Genomic DNA, 22,511 nt, shown 5'->3' with positions numbered 1-22,511 from the left:
GGAGTCTAGATTTTAATTCATGTTTCTCAGAAACCATTGGAAGATTGGGGTAGGGAAATGTCATGATTTAAAGAATCACTCAGGATTCTGGGAGGAGGCTGAGTGGTTTGGGGGCCAGGGTAGAAGCAGAAAAACCAGTTAGGAAGCAGTTACAGTGACCCAGCAAGAGATGGTCGTCAGAGTGATACTGAAGTGGAAGGTCAACAGGTCAGCCTTAGAGCAGTGGGGAGGAGGTGGCCCTAAGCCTTTGAGTCTAGAACAGGGAGACTGGGAAGGCTGTTCTGTAGAGGTGGGGACCATGAAAATACAAAGTGCTGGCAGTTCCTTCCGATTTGGCTTTCCAGGAACATGGCTTCACCAAGGAGTCTGGACCGCATACTGAGTTGAATACCAGGTGAGGTTAACTATGTATAGAGAGGGCCAGGGAAACTGAGGCTAGGAAGGACCCAGGCCTGGTGGCCCTGGAGCCATGCTAGCCTGTGTTCTCTGAAGCACTGACTTGGGCCAGGCCCCATGCTGAGCTCCTCATAGAAAACATCACTTCACTTTGGTTTCACACAGCTCTGTTGGGATGTAGGGTGAGAAAACAGACTCACAGGTGAAGTGAATGGCCATACACTCAGCCAAGAGAGAGCAGAGAACCACCCCAAGATGAGGAAGATGATGACAGCCCCAAGAGCTTAGAGGGTGGTGGTGAGGAAGCGACTCAGAGCTTGAACGTGTGAATAGAAGTAGCATTGACCAGAGCATGGTCACTTGGCATTCCAGCTGCAGGGGGGCCTGGGATGCCTGGCTGGGTTGCTGTATGCTTGGCTTAATCTCAGAAAGTTGAAATGCCAGCATAGAGGCCAGGGATGCTAGCGTCTTCTGCCATAGCAGTCAGCAGTTCCTACTGGAAGCATCTTCTGCCATATGGGTCAGCAGTTGAAAAAGGCCTTTGGGTTGAGCATTAGGACTCAGCAGCTCTGTCTTTACATAGTCATCCGTTCTTTTAGCACACCTGGACTGAACTACTGTGCTCATCTCTAGCAGAAACTGGGGTACAGAGAAGAGCCAGTCCTGGACTCCAAATATAAGGACTCTCATAAAGGTGACTTGGGGTTGAGGGGAGTGTAGAGAAAGGATGTGCTCTGGTCTGGTCAGGAAATCTGAACTGAGTCTAGAAGGATGGAGAATTTCTCAGGCTAAAGAGAAAAATTAATTCTTGGCATAGAGGGCAGTGCTGAAGAAAGAAGCTGAACCAAAGCGAAAAGCCCCCATTGACCAGGCTCTGTGCCTATATGCATGGTTTTGTGTGCTCCTCTGTAATTCTCCCTCAGAGAAGTGCGTGCAGGTGCAGAAGTGGGTTTGCAGACTGGTTTCACTCCCCCAGTGTCCCTCACCTAGTGAAGGGCAGAAGGCGGCCTTTGGTGCTCTGTTCCTGACCCAAGTCTGCATCTCCGATCTGTGTACCAGCTCAAGTAGAGGGTGGAGAGACTGAGTGCTTACAGAATGGAGCCTGCTTGCTCCCAGCTTGGGTTACCCAGAATCTTGGGTCAGCTTTGGGGTGGGGCTATAACAGAGTCTGTCTTGGTTCCCCAGATACCATCTACGATGAGGATGAGGTCCTCTTGGCCCTGGCGGAACAGCTGGGAACCTTCACCACGCTGGTGGGAGGCCCCGAGTACGTCCACTGCCTGCTGGTGAGTCTGGGAGGCAGGGAGGTCCCCTTGCCCACCCGTTTGGGGGTCACCTTCAAGGAACAGGCAAGCCTTGGACATTCTCTTTAATCCAGCAGATTAGTAGTGGCATTCATATAGCAATACCAAAGATGTACTTGTTTACCTTCCTGTTAGCTGGGTATGCCTGACCAGTGCCAGGCCCTACCTGGCACTGTACATATAGGGCTCTGGGTGTGGAAGCCATCTGAGTACTACCACTTCTTTGCTGTGTGACTTGTAAGAGTTACTTAACCTCTCTGTTAAACTTTACTCATCCGTAAAATGGGAGTCATTAAAACATCTTTATAATTAATTTAAGCCCCCCCAAAAAATTAATTTAAGCCGTTGGCACATGGCAAGTACCATCAGGTGTTAGCTGCCAGTGTCATTAAGCTGTATGTTTTGAAGTCATGTCCACCCTTTGGGGTAGAGACATTTCTATTTTGTAGATGAGCCACTGGGCATCTGAGAGGTTAAGTGTCTTGGTCAAGGCCTCACAGTCAGTAGCAGAGTTGGGATTCTAGGTGCCTGCCTATGCACCCCTGTGCTTGGTGATGGCTAGGGACACAAAGATGGGTCAGATATTAATAGTAACTGCTATTTGTGAGAAGAGAAAGGAGAATTCCATTGTCACCAGGGAAAGAGTCCAGTCCTGTGATCTGGGAAGGAGAAGCCTCAGGGCTTTCCCAGTCCCCTGGTTTTCATTGTTCCTCAGAGCCCGCGGCCACTGCTACAACCTGCTTCCCTCCCCTCACCCCTGCCCCAATAATTCTGTATGTCATGGTTTCTAAAGATACAGCTTTATATTTGACATCTGCGCTTAATGATGCCTTAACACTTTTCATTAGCAGCCTTCTTCCTCCTTGCATTGTGTGAAATAATGGCACTTCTTAAAATTGGAGGAATTTGGGGTTTGAGCAGATATGGTAACTTTTCTTCCAAGCAGTATTAGGTCTGAAGAAATTGGATAATTGTCATTAAATTCTAGTCTGTCAGCTTTCATCTGTGTGTGCGTGTATAATTGATGTGTATGTATACGTAGACAATTGTATGCAAATGTGATCATTTCCTACATTTTACACAGATTAGGGCTGTTTAACACAAGGAACATGATGAGGTCTGGGGACCAGCCTGAAAAGGGTCCTGTGTGTCCCATGAAACTTTCTGCAAGCCCTAACATTTATCAGTTTTTCTGAGAGAATTTGTGGCTTTCAGCAGCACCTCAAAGGACTTGGGAACAGAAAACGCTGATCCTGTAGCTTTAACAAGGGTCCCTTGGGCCCTCAGGTGGTATAAGACTCAGGCTTGCTGGGGAGCAGGACTGGAACCCTGGAGTCCTTCCCTTACAAGGTCAGGGTCATCCCACACTTACTTTGAGGGAGAGTCACAAGGCCTCTGGGGCTGGTGTTCATGATGTTCACAACAGCTGGCAGACACATCCTGAGGGCCCTGGTCCAGGGAGCACTGGAAACCCAGAGGCCAGGTCCCAGGTCCGAATGCTAGTGCTCCTTGGTACCTGTAGGTACCTTCCACACAGTCACCTGTCATGTCCCTCAGTGACCCTGTGATATACATACTCGTACCAGCCCCAGTTCACAGATGAGGAAACAGGCTCAAGGTCTGGTTTACGAGAATTGACTGAGCTGAGAAGAGACCGTCAGGATTTGAACCCAGTCCCCTGCCTCTTAACCACTGCTGCTCCTTTCTACTACCCTCCCATGGGGCTCTCAGTTGCTCTACAGGCTGATTAGAGCTGGATAAGAGAGAAGCTGGGGGACCTTAGAACCTGGAGGAAGCCCTTCACCTGTTTCAGATGGGATGGGGGAGCTGTCAGTGAAGGCTTCCTGGAGGAGGTGGCAGTGGATCTGGATTTTGACAAAGAGAAATGGAAAATGGCTACTGTGCAGTTTGTTCATTCCACAAACATGAGTACCAGCTATGGGCCTTGGGAACCCAGAGGTGTGTCAGAGCCAATCCCAGCCCTTGTTCTCAGTAGAGGTGAAATGGAGTTAATTTCATAGGGATCCATGTAGCTACAGCACAAGGATTGATTCTGTATCCACAACTTTTAACCCTTTTGGAATTGTGGATCCCTTTGAATATCTGATGAAAACTCTAGAGCCTCTCCTAAAAGTACAGTGATTTTAGGAGGTTCACACCTCCCCCCTCCCCTGTATCTTCTCTGGGTTTGAGAACTCTACCCTCTCTCCTTCATAGAGAGGCCCCCCAGTATAGCTTTTCATTGTGGGAAAGCAGTACTTGAAGTTTCCTAGACCTGCATCTTTCTGGGCCCCACACTGATTTTTTTTATTTGTGCTGAGCCTGGTCTTCTGGGTGATCCTGTTGTGGTCCAGACCTCGCTGTGAGAACCATAGTCTATAGCAACCCACTAGGGCAGACACCATCATGTGACCTAAACACTGCTTGGCTTTGGTCCCCAGGCCTCTATTATGACCAGTTACTCTCTCTGAATGGAACAGGTTAAGCTCCACCCAGAATCACTCATCACATACTGATTGAGTACCCACATCCCATATGCCAGCCTGGGAAGCAGAAAACCCCAGAATGAGGAGGAACAGTTCCTATGGTAGCCTAGTGACACCACCTTCGGCCATACTCCATGAGCCAGTCCAGAATCAGGAACCCTATGATAGCATGGTATTATGACAGAGGCCACACACTTGGTGGCCTAGTGTTAACATTTTCCTTTTGAATCATTGTCAATCTTTTGTAAATGAGATTTTTTTTTTTTGGTTTATTTTTATTGTGGTTAAATATACAAATTTAGCCAGTTTTAAGTGTAGTTTTGTGGCATTAGGTATATTCACATTGTGGTGCAACCATCACCGCCACCTAACCTCTTCCTAAACTGAAATTGTCCCCATCAACCAGTAATTTCCCATATTTTCTTCTCCCTTGCCCCTGGGGCCTGCCATTCTACTTTATGTGTCTATGAATATGGTAACTTTAGGATCTACATATAAATAAATCCTACAACGAGTGACCATTTCTGACTGCCTTATTTCAAGCAGCATAATGGCTTCAGTGTTCATGGTGTAGCACATGTTAAATGAGATTTTTGGCATATACACAACTGGCCCTTTTGGCTGCTTTTGGAAAACAATTTGCTTTTACCAGCTGTGTTTTCCTGTGGTGGCAGCTGAGGGAGCTGGGAAGCAGCTGTCCTCCTGAGGCTAGTTGCCACAGTTTCTGCCTCTTTCCATTGTCCCCACCCACCACCTTTGCTCCTTGCTCCATTTTGTTGCCTGCCTGGGCCCTGGAGCCATTTCCAGGTATGATTTCCAGCCTTCTGCACATGTCAGGCCATACTGGACTTCAGACTGCAGACTTTCACACTTTCATTTGAACAGACTGGAATCACTTAAGACTCTCTTTTTACAGTCTAATGGTTGAGTTCCCGCCCTGCCTGAGGAGCTCTGCTGGGCTCTGGGGACGTAGTGATAAGCCAGTCCGATGTCCCTATAGGAGCACAACTCCTCAAGGCCTTGCAGTCCGAGCCCCAGGTTCCTAAGTCACGTGAGCTCCTGGGGGCAGTCACCTCTCAGAAGCCACAGCCATGCTTTCAACCCTTTGCAAGCTCAAGAGCTAGGTGGCCTGGTTTGGATCCTGGCTTGGAGCTAGCGCTAGCGTGGGCAAGTTACTGAACTTATCTGCCTCAGCTTCCACTTCTGTAAAATGAAGACTGTCATGGGACCTGCTTCACAGAGCCAGCGTTGTCCCCTCCCCCATCCCAAGTTGTGTGACACAGTGACCCTGCTTAGAACATCTCGCAAAGAGATGTTCCAGTCAGTATCCACAATTTGTGCACTGTGAGCAACTAATGACAGCTGTGGCCTTCTGCTCAGAAAGCGATGTGTATAATTGTGAGGTTCATGGCCCCCAGTGAAGCTCCTTCAAGGACCTCTTTGTGATGTTCTTTGTTAGGGCTCTTCAGGAAGGCCTGCTGGGTGAAGGCTGGGATGGAGAGGTCACAGAAGGTTTCTCAGAAGAGATGAGCTATAAAGGGCATGGGGGTGGGGGTCAAGGCTGGGGTAGTGGGGAGGAGACCTGCTGTGACCTTGTACTATGTGCTGCAGCCACCCCTGGAGTCGCTGGCCACGGTGGAGGAGACGGTGGTGCGGGACAAGGCAGTGGAGTCCTTGCGGGCCATCTCGCATGAGCACTCACCCTCTGACCTCGAGGCCCACTTCGTGCCACTGGTGAAGCGGCTGGCGGGTGGCGACTGGTTCACCTCCCGCACCTCGGCTTGTGGCCTCTTCTCTGTTTGCTACCCCCGCGTGTCCAGTGCCGTCAAGGCAGAACTTCGACAGTGAGTCTCAGCCTCCCCTCAGCTTGGACCCCTTCTCTCAGGCTCTGCCCCCACTCCCACACCCGTGCCTTAGAGAGCCTGTGTGCCCAGGGCTGATCCAGACACAGCCTCTTGTCCATTTAGGAAATGAAGAAATGATAGCTCCTTTCTCCCTTTGGGCATTGTGAGGATTTACAAGAATTACCACATATAAAGTGCTTAGAACAGACTCTGGCCCATAAAAGCACCCCACCCTGTGACGTTACCATCTTAGACCTGCCGCTGGTCCAGAACCTGCACAGATACACTGGTGAAGTTTGGCTGCTTGCTCCACCCTCTTGCCCTTAGGCTTGATACCCCAGAGAATTCCTTGTATGTAAGGCTCACCTCCAGGAACAGTGAATGAAAATTAAAAAACTTAATGGTTTAAAACTTCCCATTAGTACGTGTTCCCCCCACTCTGCACTGTTTTTACTCACCAACTCCACAGACTGTTGAGCTGAAAGCCAAGGCCCTGAGCTCTTACACAGGACAGAATATTGGCTTAAAGCTGCCCACATGTGCTTAGAGATCTGCATGCGTATGTGCATGCATGCATTCCCCCACACTCCTGAAAAGTAAAATTAAAACCTTTGAGGGACTCCTGACCAACATCTTAGCTCAACAACTTTATAGGGTCAGCACCTGCCATTCACTGGGCCTAACAATGTATAGATCTGCTTTTATACACGTTATCTCATTTAAATATCATCATGACCTTGTGCGGTGGGAACAATCACCATTAGCTTTTTATAGGCCTGGGAAGACTTAAGAGAGCTTGTTGCTTGACCATGGTCACTCAGGCAAAGCCAGACTTGCATGATTAGTCTGTGCTTTCTCCTCACTGCCTCTCCATGCTGCTGTGGGATCCTAGGCATTCCTCCTCCTGAGTCCCACTTCCAACTCCTAGGTACTTCCGGAACCTGTGCTCAGATGACACCCCCATGGTGCGGCGGGCCGCAGCCTCCAAACTGGGGGAATTTGCCAAGGTGCTGGAACTGGACAATGTCAAGAGTGAGATCATCCCCATGTTTTCCAACCTGGCCTCTGACGAGCAGGTGGGTTCTGCTCCCCAGCCGCCTACTCCATCCCCTTCCCCTGGTAGACCCTGTATCTAAGAGGGAGTCCCAGAGCTAATGGGCCTCTGGTGTCCTAACCCTGCTCTGATCCTCTCCCTAGGACTCAGTGCGACTGTTGGCAGTGGAGGCATGTGTGAACATCGCCCAGCTACTGCCCCAGGAAGATCTGGAAGCCCTGGTGATGCCCACCCTTCGCCAGGCTGCTGAGGACAAGTCATGGCGTGTCCGATACATGGTGGCCGACAAGTTCACAGAAGTGAGGATTGTTAACAACTCACAAATCGGGAAACTGAGGCCCTCAGAGGGGTAGGGATGGTGCCACACATAGGAGCTGGGGTCTTAGTTAAACAGATTATCAGATGTTTGAGCAATAAGATCTCTGATCATCTGGCTGGGTCTCACTTCATAATGCCCATGCTTGTTGAGTAATAGTGGCAACCTAAAATGCTGTGTAGGGAAGGATTCTGAGGCCAGGTTGTTCTGTGGAGAGCTCTGGGAGCAGAGAATGGTAGTATGTGTGTGCTTTCATCATAATCGAACAGCTCCTTTTACAAAAGAAAAGACCTGGCCTGTGTTAGTTTTGGGGGCTGCCATAACAAAGTACCACAGACTGGATGGTACTTTGTTCCCTTGCTGTTCTGGAGGCTAGAAGTTTGAAATTAAAACGTCAGCTGGGATGGTTTTTCCAGGCAAGATCTCCCTTTTAAATTAATTAATTAATTAATTTATTTATTGAGAGCGCAGGGTCAGGGGAGCAGAGGGAGAGGACAAGCAGACTCCACACTGAGCACAGAGCCCACCAAGGGGCTCAATCCCAGGACCCTGAGATCATGACCTGGGCCAAAACCAGTACTCCAGCACTTAACCGACTGAGCTACCCAGGTGCCCCTCCAAGACTTATTTCCTTGGCTTGTAGATGTTCTTTTCCTGCATCTTCACATGGTCTCCCCTCTGTGCCACACCTGTGTCCTAACCTTCCCCCTCTTATAAGAATTCCAATTATTTTGGGTTAGGGCCACCTAAATTACTTCTTTCAAAATCCAGTCTTCAAATACAGTCACTTTCTAAGGTACTGAGGGGTTAGGACTGTAATATACCAATTTTGGAGGCTCAGTAGTTCAGCCTGTTGCACAGCTCAAAACTTTGGTCAGAGTGACATCACCAGGCAGACAGGACAGGGACAAGGTCCCAAGACAGTGCTCTTTCCACAGAGACCCAAGTTTGCGTATCCTGTCATCATGTTTATTGATCACCGGCCCTTTTATGAGTGCTGGGGATTCAGTGGATTCAGCACATTCCTAGCCTCCACAGAGCAGGTAGCCTGAAGGGGAAGGTCCACAGAGCTAGATGGAAACTGTCAGTGCCAATCTGACAAACCTGCATGGGGCATTGAGAAGAGGAGATGGTGCTACAGCTAGTTTTAGAAGACAGATGGGTGAGAGCTGGGGTAGGACTGTGTTCCAGCAAAAGGACGGCATGTGTGTGGGGTCCTGGGAGTCCAAAGCCAGTGTGAGAGAGAGCACACACCAGGGCTTCCTCTTAAGGTCCCCGTGTGAGAGAAAGCTGGAGAGAAGCTCGGGGTTTGAGCCATGGGAGCCACTCCACCCTGTGGCTCCATGTTCCCATAAGTGTGCTTATTTCCATCATGTTCGCTGGAAGGACTCAGAGCCTCAGGATGACATTTCCTGGGACCATTGATGTTCCTGTGAAACTGTTCCCAGGAGGCTCAGTACCATGGTTAAAGACAATTCTTCCATCCTTGGCTTCTGGACAGCATGAACGGGATTACATTGGGTTTCATTTTATTTTATTTTTTAAAAGATTTTATTTATATATTTATGAGTGACAGAGAGAGAGAGAGAGGCAGAGACACAGGCAGAGGAAGAAGCAGGCTCCATACAGGGAGCCCGACATGGGACTCGATCCCGGGTCCCCAGGATCACACCCTGGGCTGAAGGCAGCACTAAACCGCTGAGCCACCCGGGCTGCCCTACATTGGGTTTTAGATAAAAGCTCAACAAAGGCAAGGATTTTAGATTTAAGCAATGTCTGGTGCCCAGGAGACACTTAGTAAATGTCTGTTGAGTGTCTAACGGGCAACATTTGCCCCAGGTAGCGTTGGGCCCATCAGGGTTTCTGTTCCTTGTCGTCTTAGTCATGAGCTGTCCTGCTTCCTACTAAGTCTTCAGGAGCCAACTTTGAAGCAGAACACAGGTGCCTTCCCTGGCATGCCTTCCCCCATCAAACTTGATGCGTTTAATTATATGACATGAGTAATATGTGGTTTGGTAACCAATTTGAAAAATATAGAAGAATATAAATTAAAATGAATGTTTAATATTAAAATTAATAAATTACAAAAAAAAAAAGGAAGAGCCATTATATCACTAGAACGTTTTTGGATCAGATAATAGAAAACGCTATTCCAAAGAGCTTGAGCAGTAAGGAGACCTATTGTTATTTTTAATGCAGACAGCACCACTATGCAGTAGGTACTGTCATGGCCCTCATTTTGCTTTTGAAGAAACGGGCTCAGAGCGGCTTGGAGTCTCACTCAAGCTCACCCCATGGTGCTAGGAGTATATTTCAGCAGTGATTCCAAGGGCTGTGTTCTTCTTACCCCCAGTTCTGGTGCCTTTAACTTTGATTCTGGTCTCATTCACCCAGAGTACCTGCCCAGCCCTCTCACTCTCCCTGCTTTCTGTCTGCAGCTCCAGAAAGCTGTGGGGCCTGAGATCACCAAGACAGACCTGGTGCCCGCCTTCCAGAACCTAATGAAAGACTGTGAGGCTGAGGTGAGGGCCGCAGCCTCCCACAAGGTCAAAGGTTGGTGCTGGCAACCAGAACATAGCAAATGGGGGGTGTCCAAGGGGTTTGAGGCAGAACCAGGACATCAGGTCTCACCTGCCTCTGCCTCCCTTCCCCCTCCCACAGAATTCTGTGAAAATCTCTCTGCTGACTGTCGGGAGAATGTGATCATGACCCAGATCTTACCCTGCATCAAGGTAATGGGGAGATTGGTAGGAGGAATAGGGGAGATTTTAGCCTGCTGAAGAGAAGGGGTGGACATTGGGCTTTGTGGACATTCAGAGGCAGACAATCCCCAGCCTTCTAGGACTGGGCAGTCTTGGGTTGGAAACAGTTGGGGTCCCTGAGTGCAGGCAGAATCTGAAGTTTGGGGCTGAGCTTGGAGGTGAGAATGGTTCCCCTCAAAAGTTCCAAGAGCTTTGGGATGAGGGTGGGAGGCTTTCAGGAGCAGGGCTCATGGAGCTCAAAGTAGGTGAGACAGGTAAGAAACTGCCTTATACCATTGTACCCTAAATCATCCCTGCTCTGTGAAGGAGAAGGGCTCAGGCCTCTTAGGAGGTGGAAATCTGCTTGGTCACCTGCTGCTGCAGGGGTCGTTCTGACCCTGTGGCACCCACTTCCTTCTCCCTCCCAGGAGCTGGTGTCAGATGCCAACCAACACGTGAAGTCAGCCCTGGCCTCAGTCATCATGGGCCTCTCCCCCATCCTGGGCAAAGACAACACCATTGAGCACCTGCTGCCCCTCTTTCTGGCTCAGCTGAAGGATGAGGTAAGGGTGCTGGGAAGGCTCTGAGATCTGGGTTGGCAGAGGTGACAGGTAGGTCAACTACTTTGCCAGATTGGCCAGAAATCTCCTAGAATCTTAACTGACACCCAAGTCTAGAATGAGTTGAATACTGGTGGGCACGCTGGGCTGTGCGTTCACTCATTCACTTTATTAGGCAATGGTTTTGTGTGCCTTTTCTCTGTGCTAGTTCTTCTGGGTATCAAGCATATCAGAAAAGACTAAGACAGTTTTGCTCCTCAGAGACCTTCAGATTAATGGTGAGAGAGGCAGCTGGGCAATCCCATGATTCTATGATTACATAGGTGCTGTGATATGTTCAGGTCTTGGAATTTAGGTGAAGATGCTGTAATGAAGATCCTCATAATACAGTAGCTTACATAAGATAATTTTTTCACAAGAGTTCACAGCTAGGTGGGCCTACACTGGGAGTTAGCCCTGCTGACCTCTGCACTCTTTGGGTATGAGGCAGCTGCTCTGATTTTCACCACCCCCAGCCAGCATACAGGCAGAAGAGATTAGACAGCAGGAAGTATAGTCCTCAATAAGGGCAAGGCTCAGAAGAGAGCACCCATCATCCATCTCTTTGCATCCTACATTCCCCATTGGCCAGAGCCAGTCCTGTGACCACACCTTGCAGTTCAGTTGGCCCAAAGTACAGGGAATCTGAGCATGTGCCAGGTGATGGCTAGACAGGTTGTGGGGTGATAGCCAGGGAGGGAGTTTGGACTTGAACTGTGGGCAGCCAGAGGGACTGGAACAGATCTGGGTGTTAGAAAGGAACCCTGGGGTTACTGTCAAAAAGAAAGATTGCAGTGGGGAAGCCAGAAGAGGTGCAGGGAGACCAAACTTGTGGGGGAGGTGTGGTTGCAGAGATGTGGTCAGGACCATGTGGGGCGGGGGGTGGTTTGCATGCTCCATGGTTTTTGTCCTGGTGGTGATCAGGCAGATAGATGGTGAGACTGTTGACTGGTGTGTGACTTCCATGCTGCCAAAGGCCTCAGTCTCTTTCCACCAGCACCTCCAGCCCACGCAGTGCTTGGAAATCATGTCAGCTTTGAATCCTCTGCCCTGCCCCAAAATAGCACATTTTAAAATTCTGCCTATGACGGGATAATCTCTCAGCCCCAGAATTACAAAGCAGGGTTTATTATGTGGAAGACAACGCGCCTTTTAAAAAGAACCTTAGTAATCTTACTTTTGATCATTTATTTGTATCACTTGTTAAAGTTTAAGCCATAATTAATTTTTATGACTTAAATTTTAAGACCCAAGTAAAGTGCTTCACACACGTTTACTTTTATAGGCATGTTTTCTGTGGCTATAACTTGTTATAAATATAATTTGTATATACTTCTGCTTAAATGGGAAGAGCTTGGCTGGTGAGAGTCCCTCGAATTGGCTCCTGTGTCCTTTTAACATCTCACCAGGGTTTTGGGGAGCATTTTGCTTTCTGGCATCAAGGAAAGATCCACATTCAGCCTGAGTGTGAAGGTGAGCCCACATGGGCAAAAACAGAGCCAAAGCCAGTTTCTGGTCCTGCTGCACCTTTAGCAAGTGCTACACGGTGATCTTCTCCTGCAGCACCAGGGCAGTTTCCCTTGCAAAGAAGGAAAGAGAAAAACCCATCATGGTTTTCTTGGCTTATATTTAAAATTTCAGTTTTAGATAAACTTTATTTTATGTTTGATAAGGTTTATAAACTTACCCAAATACAAAGGGCCTTTTTCTGGGTATGCCTAAACAGGAGTTTTTTTGTTTTGTTTTTTTAAATGGGGTAAATCATTGTATTTGCGCCCTCTCTTCTCTTATGTTAAGGACACTGTTCCTTACATACCAAGGGCTCAGAGGTGATCTAGGAGCGAGGCAAAGGCCAGCCCTGTCTTTGGGAGGGTAGGTTTTGGACAGTCTAGGCCTGCTGAGTTAACCTTTCACTGTACACACTCACTTGGTTTATTGGTTCATTTTTGAGCCTTGTATGTTGTTGTTGTTTGTTTTTTATGACCAGAATAGTTTCAACAAAGAAATGTGGTTTTTTTCCTTTTCTGAGAGTAAGTTGTGGTTTGTGGGAAAGCCCTCATCTGAGAAAGGCTTTTCCTGTCTCTGGTCTCTGGCTGACACTCAGTCTCAGAATTATACCTGACCTTTTCAGATGCCCCAGCAGGGATTGGTCTTCAGCTCTGGTTCAGAGTTCCTCCACTGGGCCTTCTTAGTTGGGCTCTCTGATGCTTGGGAATGGGGGGAAGTAAGTCTCTTGACGCAGGAGGCGTGATTTGGCTCCTGTGCTGTGGCAAGCCCAAGTAGGTTTTGTTGGGTCCTCATTTCTTTTTGCCTCCAGAGGTGAGACTTATGTGGGTCATAAGTCTTTATGTACTACATGTACATAAATACATGTAGTATTTTCCATCTTTAGAATTGTAACATTCAGAAAAAGGAAAGAGGCCCATTCACTGTCAGGACATTGCTCTCACAGCCCTGGATAGGTGCTGTAACTCCCTTAATTCATCATCATATTTGAAAATAGGCCAGACTCAGCACATGGGTCTCCACACAGTACAGAAAGGCCATCATGATGGTTTTATATGCATTTCAAATGTTTTTTTATTCAGTGAAACCTCAATCTAGTTAATTTTCAACATATTCAAAGAAGAAATTTCCCTCTTTATTGGGTGTTACAGACGCCTTCATACCAAGTGAGGAAAGTATGAAAGACTCTCTCCTTGCCCTTCTCAGCCCTGACTCTGACCACATCTTGGTCCACCCAGTTGACTTGGATCATCTTCATTATATTCTGCTGGAGTAGATTCTGACACATGCACATCCAGACTAACTCGCTTTCCTAGACTGGGGTTAGAGTGGCATGGCAGATGGAGCTGTTCTCACTCCAGAAATTTTTCTAAGGAAAACAAAGAATAGGTATACAATCTCTAACCATTATGACAGTTCAGGCTTTTATAAATGTGAGGTACAATGTTAATTTAAGAAAAGCAACTGAGGGGCGCCTGGGAGCTCCACTGGTTAAGTGTCTCACTCTTGATTTTGGCTTACATCATGATCTCAGGGTCATGAAATCAAGCTCTGAGCCTCGCATTGGGCTCTGTGCAGGATGTGGAGCCTGCTTAAGATTCTCTCCTTTCTGCCCCTCCACTCCCCCCAACACTCTCTTTCTTTAAAAAAAAAAAAAAAGAAAGAAAAGTTAATGTTTAGTTATTTACATGAGTTTATGTAATTTATGTAATCAGCATTTTGCAAACATCTGAAACCACTCTATAAGATTTAAACAACTGTCACAGAAAAAGGAAACCAACACAGTGGTCAGTACTGGGATGTTTCCTCCCTCTTTCAGTATCCTTGGCTCTAGAAAGAAATGAACTAATACCATCTTGGGAGGGGAAATGGGGTTGGTTCTTAGAATTCTTTTTTAGCCATTGGACTAGCCAGCAGGAAGTTGTCTGCCTTCTGTTCCTAAATGAGAGCCTTACTGTGTTTAGTAAAGGAAAGAGGCACTTGTTGGCAGGACTCTGGGGAGTTTACTTGAGAGGTGCCAGCCTAACCCGTCTTGTCTTCTCAGCAGTTGCCTTACTTTTCACTGCTTTTGCTGCATCTGTGTCCCCACCACCATGCTCAGGTTCAGTGGTTTGCTATAAAACCCTTTCAGAAAAGCTGTTACACTTGTGGTTGCTGTTAGTCACAGGCAAAGGACAAATGAAAGTCAGCAAGGGAACAGGTGCCCTGGGGAGCCTCAGCATGAGGATCCCAGTGTCTTCTCACATGGAGTCCTGTGGACTCTTCTTGAATCCCCCACGGGTGACATGTGACAGCACCTATAGAGTATTGCCAACCACAGAAGGTGGTTGAAGGTCACTGTGCCTTGATTTCCAGGGATTTTATTGGGGATTGGTCACATAGCCATGGAATGGAGCTGCCTGTATGATTGACCTCAGTTACTCTGTCTCCAAGGCCCTCCAGAGGTCAAGTTAATTGCTTGATCCTTGCTGTGAGTCATGTTGTTAGCGTAGTCTGTCTGGCACAGCCCAAGTCTCCCAGGTAACCACAAAGACCTCTCATCAGGCAGGATATTCCAAGGGCTTAGAGATCTCACAGAAGCTGGTCAAGGACCCAACCCTTGTTAGGAATGTGCCTCATTTGAGCAACCTGGACCTGCTGAGTTAACCCTTTATTGTACTGCACACTTGTTCACTTGAGTCACTGAATTGTGTCTTACTTGGTTCAATTTAGGATTCCTTGTGATGTCTGCCATCTAGGAATGTGTAATTTGACACAAGGATCTAGTAGGGCTTCTGTTTGATTAATAAGAACTAACTGTGTTTATGTATTTTTTCTTACACGTTGTTCACATACTTTATGGAAGTAGGTTGGGTACGTACATCTGTGTATGTGTGAGTACATGTATAGTAACATATGTGTATACATACATAGTAAGTCAGTGCTCGTAATACTGGTAGTCAGCAGGCAGCTCAAAAGTATTTTTGTCCCATTGTGCATTCTTTCAGCAGAAACGTATTGAGCACCTGCTATGGGCCAGAGACTATGCCAGTTACTGGAGACATAAAGGATGAATGAGATGTGCTCCTTAACAGAGTTCAAAGACTAGCAGGGAGAACAAAAATCAGAGAACGGATACTAATGAGCTCCCACACATCAAGCATCTTGTGGATCAGATGCCAGCAGGCACTTTGATGGCCTCAACCACCCTCAAGGCTAGATGTATGCTTCCCTGTCACAGATTAATATCCAGGGAGTTATTGCCCCTTGCTGATGGGATCCCAACTGACTTGCAGCAGAGTGGGAATGTTATCACATCTCTTTTTTCCAGAGCAACATATTTTTGTAGTAATTCCTGCAGGTTCTTCAGAACAACTACCCATGTCTTGTGGTCTGTGGTGAGATTCAAAACGCTGCCTCACATAATAACCCATGCATGCTACTTGCTCAGGAGAAGCTGGGCAGGGCAGTAGCAGGCCCTCAGGAAGTGTGACTTTTATGGAGTTGATGAGGGGCAACTCTCAGCCCTCTTCTGGGCCAGGTACATCTTCTCAGACCCTTGTCTCCTCAGTGTCCAGAGGTGCGGCTCAACATTATCTCCAACCTGGACTGCGTGAATGAGGTAATTGGCATCCGGCAGCTGTCCCAGTCCCTGCTGCCTGCCATTGTGGAACTGGCTGAAGACGCCAAGTGGCGAGTGCGGCTGGCCATCATTGAGTACATGCCCCTGCTGGCTGGACAGCTGGTGAGTAAGGTGGCATGGGACCAAGCACCATTGTGTGCAGTGTGTCTAGGGCTATGACAGTGTCCCTGGGGCCCGTGAGGGCTATCTGAGGAGAAGGAGGAAGAGGCATGGGAAATGGGGCTTATAAGGTGAGTAGACTTTAGTTAGAAAAAGAGAAGGGAAAGGAGCTCCCCAGGTGAAGCTGAGAAGTGTCCGATGTGTTTGGGTGGGTGTTTCCCTAGGGTATCATTGGAAACTTGATTCCTTAACCTTTTTTTCTCCTGCAGGGGGTAGAATTCTTTGATGAGAAGCTCAACTCCTTGTGCATGGCCTGGCTTGTGGATCACGGTTAGTCTCTCTAGTGGGACAAAGGAGGATATTGGTATTCCAGGAAGGCTGGATGGGCATTGGCTGGGGCTGACGGGTGTGGAGTCACTTTCCCAGGCTATCTGCTGCTGTGTGGACTTATTCCCTTGCTTTTAGAATCCTAGGGAAGTGCAGGATGGGAGGGGGACAGAGCAGATCACATAGAGGTGGCCTGGTCCAGTGGAGAGAGGGTGCGAGGGCTACTGGGTGGATGACCTGGGCTGGAATCCTATCCCTGGCTATGGAATCTCAAGCACACTCCTTTGTGAAATAGGGGGCTTCTCAGTCTTTCAGGGCCATTGTGAGAAGTGCTAATGAGCAGTTTTCAGTGACAGGTAAAAATTAAGGTTAACATTTGTCTGTATCGGAACAATTCCAAGTATTAATTACGGAATGATTTGCTTGAGCAAATCACTTCTCAGAGCTGCGGTTTACCCATCTCTAAAGGAGGCCAATAGTGAAACCTATGTCTTAGAGTCATTGGGAGGTACTGTACAAAAAGAAACCCTATCTTTAGCACGCAGCAAACCCTTTGGTTCACCTGTAGCCCAGTACCTAGGTGACTGCTACTCCCTGCCTGCTTATTCCTTTACCTCCTGAATCCCTGCCCTTTTGCAGTGTATGCCATCCGTGAGGCAGCCACCAGCAACCTGAAGAAGCTGGTGGAGAAATTTGGGAAGGAGTGGGCCCATGCCACTATCATCCCTAAGGTCTTGGCCATGTCCGGGGACCCCAACTACCTGCACCGCATGACTACGCTCTTCTGCATCAATGTGAGCGCCCCCGCCTGACCTCTGGCCTGTGCCCAGGGACCTGGGAGTATGTAGGGGAGGAGGGATGGCAAGAGTCTTTAGGAAGATATCTGGCTTAGGAGCACAGACATGGTGAGGTTTGGGTGGGGCAAGGATGATTCCCTGGGGGAACAACAGGCCAGAGGGTGGGGACCTGTATGGTGAGAAACCCAGGACTGGGGATACTTGGCCTGCTGAACAGTGACTGTCTATACCCTTCCGAGCATCCCTCTCCTCCACAAAGTGTATTTGTATATTTGTTTATGATAGTTGGTTATGTGTACAGGTTCTACAATCAGAGCTACTCTTTAATTCTACCTCTGCCATGTTTTAGTCATGGACCTTGGGATGCTTTTTAACTGCTCAGTGCTTTAGTTTAGAATCCTAGGGAAGTGCAGGATGGGAGGGGGACAGAGCACTCATGCTGGTAATTGCAGTACCTTACTCACGAAGTGGTGAAGATTAATCTGGCTATATGTGCAAAGGTTTTAGAGCAGTTATGTTAATAGGAGCAAGGGCTCCTTTTTATCCGTTTAAGTAAATCATATAGATAACTAGAAATTAAAAGATAGAATTTTAAAATATTAATAGAACTTAGTGTTCTGATTTCTTCCCATATCCCACTTTGGAGAGCATCGCGCTAAGGAAAGCATCCCCGAGGGTTAGGAATCAAGCATCCCCAGAGGATAAAAGGAATTCTGAGGATGGAGAAATGAGACCAGGACAGTCTGGGCTGGGGGTTTCCAGAATAGGGAGACAGTGGTATTAGGGCATTAGGAGGGTATTAGTGGAGATGGTAGCTTTGGAAGAATCAGCTGTCCCCAGGGTGGGTGAACCTGTGCCCAGAGTTCCCCATATTGCTCAGCATCACCCTCAGGCCTGATAATCACTGAGGTGGCCTGGTGAGAGGAGGGGGAAATGGAAATTAGTCATGAACTTTGCATAATCACATCTCTGTCACTGACCACCCCCAGGTGCTATCTGAGGTCTGTGGGCAGGACATCACCACCAAGCACATGCTCCCTACAGTCCTGCGTATGGCTGGGGACCCTGTCGCCAATGTCCGGTTCAATGTGGCCAAGTCCCTACAGAAGATAGGGCCTATCCTCGACAACAGGTGAGGCCTGGATCGTCCCCCATCATGGGCAGGGCTTGTTCTAGACATCTTAATCTTTGACTTTTGAAGTTGGAGCCTGGGGTTTGAGACCCTGTATGGCTCTTGGCTTGCTGTGTGAGCTTGGCCTAGCTCTTCATCTTCCCAAGATCTTAGTTTCCTCAAATGTGGAATAAGAATTCCATGGCCTATCTCATAGTGGGAGGGAGTGGGAGGGTGGCAGTTCTATATACTAGTAGCAACAGGTTAGAAAATGAAATTAACAAATATAAATAATTTTTGTACATATGTGTGTATAATTTGCTATTGCACCAAAACTATCAAATACCAAGGAATTTAATAAAAGATGTACCACATCTTTAGTGAAAACTATGAAACATTGCTTTGAGAAATTAAAGATCTACTTAATATTCATGATTGGGATGGTTCCCCAGATTCACGTATAGATTCACTCTAATTTCAGTAAGTATCAGTGTGTTCTTTATTGAAAATTTGATAAGTTGATTCTGGAATTAACATGGAAATGAAAAGATCTGGAGTAGCAAAGGTGGTCCTAAAAAGAAAAACGTTTGAAGACTACTACCACATATCAATACCTATGATACCACAGTAATTAAAAAGTGAGGCATTGGCACAATAATCTAGCCTAATGAGACAGAATCAAGGACCCAGAAACAGACCTGTGTGTATATAACAGTAAATGCCACTGCAATTCAGGAGGGAAATGTAGGTATTTTCATAGATCGCCAGGTCAGTTGGATATGCTTATGGGTGGGAGGGAACAACCCCACTTCAATGCATAAGCAAATTAGAGGTAACAGACTGGAATCAGAAAAATACAAAAATAGGGATGCCTGGGTGATTCAGCGGTTTAGCGCCTGCCTGGCCCAGGGCATGATCCTGGGGTCCCGGGATCGGGCTCCCTGCTTCTTCCTCTACCTATGTCTCTGCCTTTCTCTCTGCGTCTCTCATGAATAAATAAATAATAAAAATCTTTTGAAAAAAAAAAAAAGAAAAAACAAAAATAAAGATTCTGGAAGAAAACAGGACAACATCTTCAAGATTTTTTTTAAAGATTTATTTATTCTTATTTATTTATTATTATTTATTATTTATTTATTATTTATTTATTCATGAGAGACACACAGAGAGAGGTAGAGGGAGAAGCAGGCTCCCCACAGGGAGCCTGATGGGGGACTTGTCCCACCCACATCCCAGGATCACACCCTGAGCCAAAGGCAGATGCTCAACTGCTGAGCCACCCAGGCATCCCAACATCTTGAAGACTTGAAAGGATTTGTTAAATTACTCAGATCTGTTAAATAGCTCCCCAGGGAGAAGGGTGATTTCACCTTCAGTAAAAAGAACTTCATTAAAAGAGAACATTATGAGAGCAAAATGGTGTGCCACTGATGGGGAGGATGTACTTGTAAGACATATTTGTGACAGAGGACTAACTCATCCAGAGTACTTTTCTGCTAATCAATAAGACAAACACCCAAGTAAGAGATGGGCAGAACCCAACTTGAACAAGCACTTTCAAAAGATCTCATGGCCGGGATCCCTGGGTGGCGCAGCGGTTTGGCGCCTGCCTTTGGCCCAGGGCGCGATCCTGGAGACCTGGGATCGAATCCCACATCGCGCTCCTGGTTCATGGAGCCTGCTTCTCCCTCTGCCTGTGTCTCTGCCCCTCTCTCTCTCTGTGACTATCATAAATAAATTTAAAAAAAATTAAAAAAAAAAAAGAAAAGATCTCATGGCCAATATGCATGTGACAGGATGCTCATCATCATCAGACATTGGGAAATTATAAATGAAAAGACACCCCAGAATGGCTAATTTAAAAAAAAAAAAAAAAAAACCTCAGGAACATTTGGTGTTGGTAGAATGACTGGAGTCCTCATACAAGGGCATATATCCAAGAGAAATGAGTGCTTTTTTTCCTAGCAAAAGGTCGTTTGTTGTAGCTTTCTTTATATTAGCCATGAACTGAAAACAGCCCAAGTCCTTGTCCACAGTACAGTGGTATAAATCGTGGTTTGTTCATACAATGGGAGACTGTTCAGTGCGACTGTTGCTCTGCTTAACAACACAGATATTCTCCCCAACATCATGTTTGGCGAGAAGCCAGACCCAAGAAAGCATAGTCTGATTCCATTTATATTATGTTCAAAAATAGGCAAAACAGATCTAGGTGGTAGAAGTAAGAATGGTAGTTGTATGGGGCAGAGGAACAGCCTCTTAACTGGAGAGGGACATGCCTTCATTTCCCCAGACGCTTGACTTTCAATGGTGGTAGATTTTCAAGGGCCCCTCACTTAGGAGTAGATACCTCCCTTTGGCTGCTCTCAGGCTGGGTACTTCTCCTTTGGCACTTAATACTTCTCTCTTAATTATCGTCAGTTTGGTCTGTGTCTTTCTCCGTGTCTTCCTCCTAGCCCAAGTTCTACACAGGCAAGAATCAGATGTTGGATTTACCACTCTGATCACACTTAATGCAGAGTAGGCCTCAGTAAATATGTCAAATAAATATGTCCATTTGCTGAGCCTCAGAGACTTGAGGTTTTTATGATTCTGTATTCCACTTTCCCAGACTGTCTGACCTCCCTTTGCCTATTCTGGACCCCCGAGATCTCTGTGCTGGTTTTAGACTTCAGCCTGCAAAGTAATTTAATCTCCGGGCTCACGTGCCATCGGTATCTGTGGCCCCCTCCTTGCCCAGGAGCCCTCACCCAGCCTAGCGTGGCTCACCCTTCCTTTGCCTTCCCTTTCTCCTTCCAGCACATTGCAGAGCGAGGTCAAGCCCATCCTAGAGAAGCTAACCCAGGACCAGGATGTGGATGTCAAGTACTTTGCCCAGGAGGCTCTGACTGGTAAGGCGTGAACTCGGAGACCCCAATGGGAGGGTGGTATGCAAGGATGGGCTTAGGCCTGAGAATAGCAGCTCCTGGGAGGGGGGATATGCAGAAGCAGTTTGTGGGCAGAAGGCTAGCCGTGGTTCTGACTCCCGCCTGTTCCTATTCCCCTAGTTCTGTCTCTCGCCTGATGCTGGAAGAGGAGCCAACGCCGGCCTCTGGTGTCCACCCTCTCTCCCCCCAAGTCCCTTCCTCGGGGAGATGGTGGGGGGCCTTTGGCTGTCACTCCCTGTGCATGGTCTGACCCCAGGCGCCTTCCCTCAGCACGGTTCTTCCTCTCCCCAGCCTGGGAATCTGACTGCTCACTCTCCACCTCCTTAAGAGGCTTGGGGAGCACAAGGTGGGACAGGGCAGTGACCCTGGGAGGAAGGGGCCACTTCTGCCCTCAGGGGAGAGATGTGAGCATCCCAGGTCACTGGCTCCTGCTGCTGTAATGGGGACCTGTACCCCATCTACTCCACCTCCTTTCTCCCTTCCTCTCTCTCCCTCCCGTTCAGTGGTTTTTGTGTGTATGTGTGTGTCAACTGTGCCGTTTTTATTTTATTCTTGTTTTCCCTTTTCACAGAGAAATAAAGGTCTAGAAATAGCTGGTCCTCTGGTTTTAGTCAATAGCATGGAAGAGGGGTGCCACACCAGGCCATGGTCTCTACTCTCTCTAAAAAAGACCTAATTATTGGCTTGGAATTTCTTTGGGAACCACCAGAAGTGTAGGTGGCCTATGTTGTAGAAGGTCCATGAGGTCTCTGGCCAGCAGAGTTCCATGGTGGAGCTTAGTTTCACAGACATTAGTTGAGCATGTGGTGGTTCAGAGCCAGACTGCCTGGGTACAGATCCTAGTTCTTTTAGTTAATGGCTTCCTGACCTTGAGTAGGTTACCAAGTTCCTCTGAACTCAGTTTTGTACTTTGTAGCATGGGGATAATGATAGAATCTAGATCACAGCATAAAGACTAAATGAGTTAATACATGTAAAATGGGTAACTGCTGCATGGCATGTGAGAAGCAGTCGAGTCAGCTGTAACTTGCTGGAGAGCCCCACCGTGGATTAGTCCCTGCCCCTGAGGAAGTCTCAGGAAAATCAGGGTGTAACGGAATGAGAAGGGGACTGGCAAGATGGAATCCATTGTCCTTCAATATCTGTTCTCCCTTTTCTTCACTAATAAAGACACTGATTTGTAGCTGGGCACATGTTTGCCTGGTTTCAAGGCGTTTTCCCAGGTCTCTTGACATTCGGTGTGGTGTTGACTAAATCATGGCCAATATCATGTGGACAGAAGTGGTGTGTGCTGCTTCTAGGAAATGTTCCTAAAGGAGGAGACATATGCCCCCTGCTTTTCCTTCTTGCTGCACTTCAGACTGTAGATCAGATGGGTGGAG

At 47.5% G+C, this 22,511-nt stretch overlaps 1 protein-coding gene across 2 annotated transcripts in view; it reads left to right on the top strand.

Annotated features, from left to right (window-relative positions):
* Window positions 1–22,511, top strand: part of PPP2R1A (protein phosphatase 2 scaffold subunit Aalpha) — a 39,729-nt gene that overhangs the window by 16,465 nt on the left and 753 nt on the right. Inside the window, exons 3-15 of one of the 2 annotated variants that reach the window (XM_038527959.1) lie at window positions 1,582–1,682; window positions 5,798–6,030; window positions 6,959–7,106; window positions 7,228–7,383; window positions 9,839–9,953; window positions 10,062–10,132; window positions 10,570–10,704; window positions 15,797–15,970; window positions 16,237–16,297; window positions 16,934–17,088; window positions 18,081–18,223; window positions 21,002–21,093; window positions 21,250–21,726. In XM_038527959.1, coding sequence (XP_038383887.1) covers window positions 1,582–1,682; window positions 5,798–6,030; window positions 6,959–7,106; window positions 7,228–7,383; window positions 9,839–9,953; window positions 10,062–10,132; window positions 10,570–10,704; window positions 15,797–15,970; window positions 16,237–16,297; window positions 16,934–17,088; window positions 18,081–18,223; window positions 21,002–21,093; window positions 21,250–21,266 — 1,601 coding nt within the window. In that variant the 3' untranslated portion in view covers window positions 21,267–21,726. Of the gene's footprint in view, window positions 1–1,581; window positions 1,683–5,797; window positions 6,031–6,958; window positions 7,107–7,227; window positions 7,384–9,838; window positions 9,954–10,061; window positions 10,133–10,569; window positions 10,705–15,796; window positions 15,971–16,236; window positions 16,298–16,933; window positions 17,089–18,080; window positions 18,224–21,001; window positions 21,094–21,249; window positions 21,727–22,511 lie in introns of those variants that run through there. The other variant, XM_038527958.1, reaches the window with a different exon arrangement.

The sequence above is a fragment of the Canis lupus genome, chromosome 1, assembly GCF_011100685.1.
Source record: "Canis lupus familiaris isolate Mischka breed German Shepherd chromosome 1, alternate assembly UU_Cfam_GSD_1.0, whole genome shotgun sequence".
NCBI lineage: Eukaryota > Metazoa > Chordata > Mammalia > Carnivora > Canidae > Canis > Canis lupus.
Note: the sequence above shows the minus strand (reverse complement) of the source record. Positions and strands in the feature narration are given on the sequence as shown.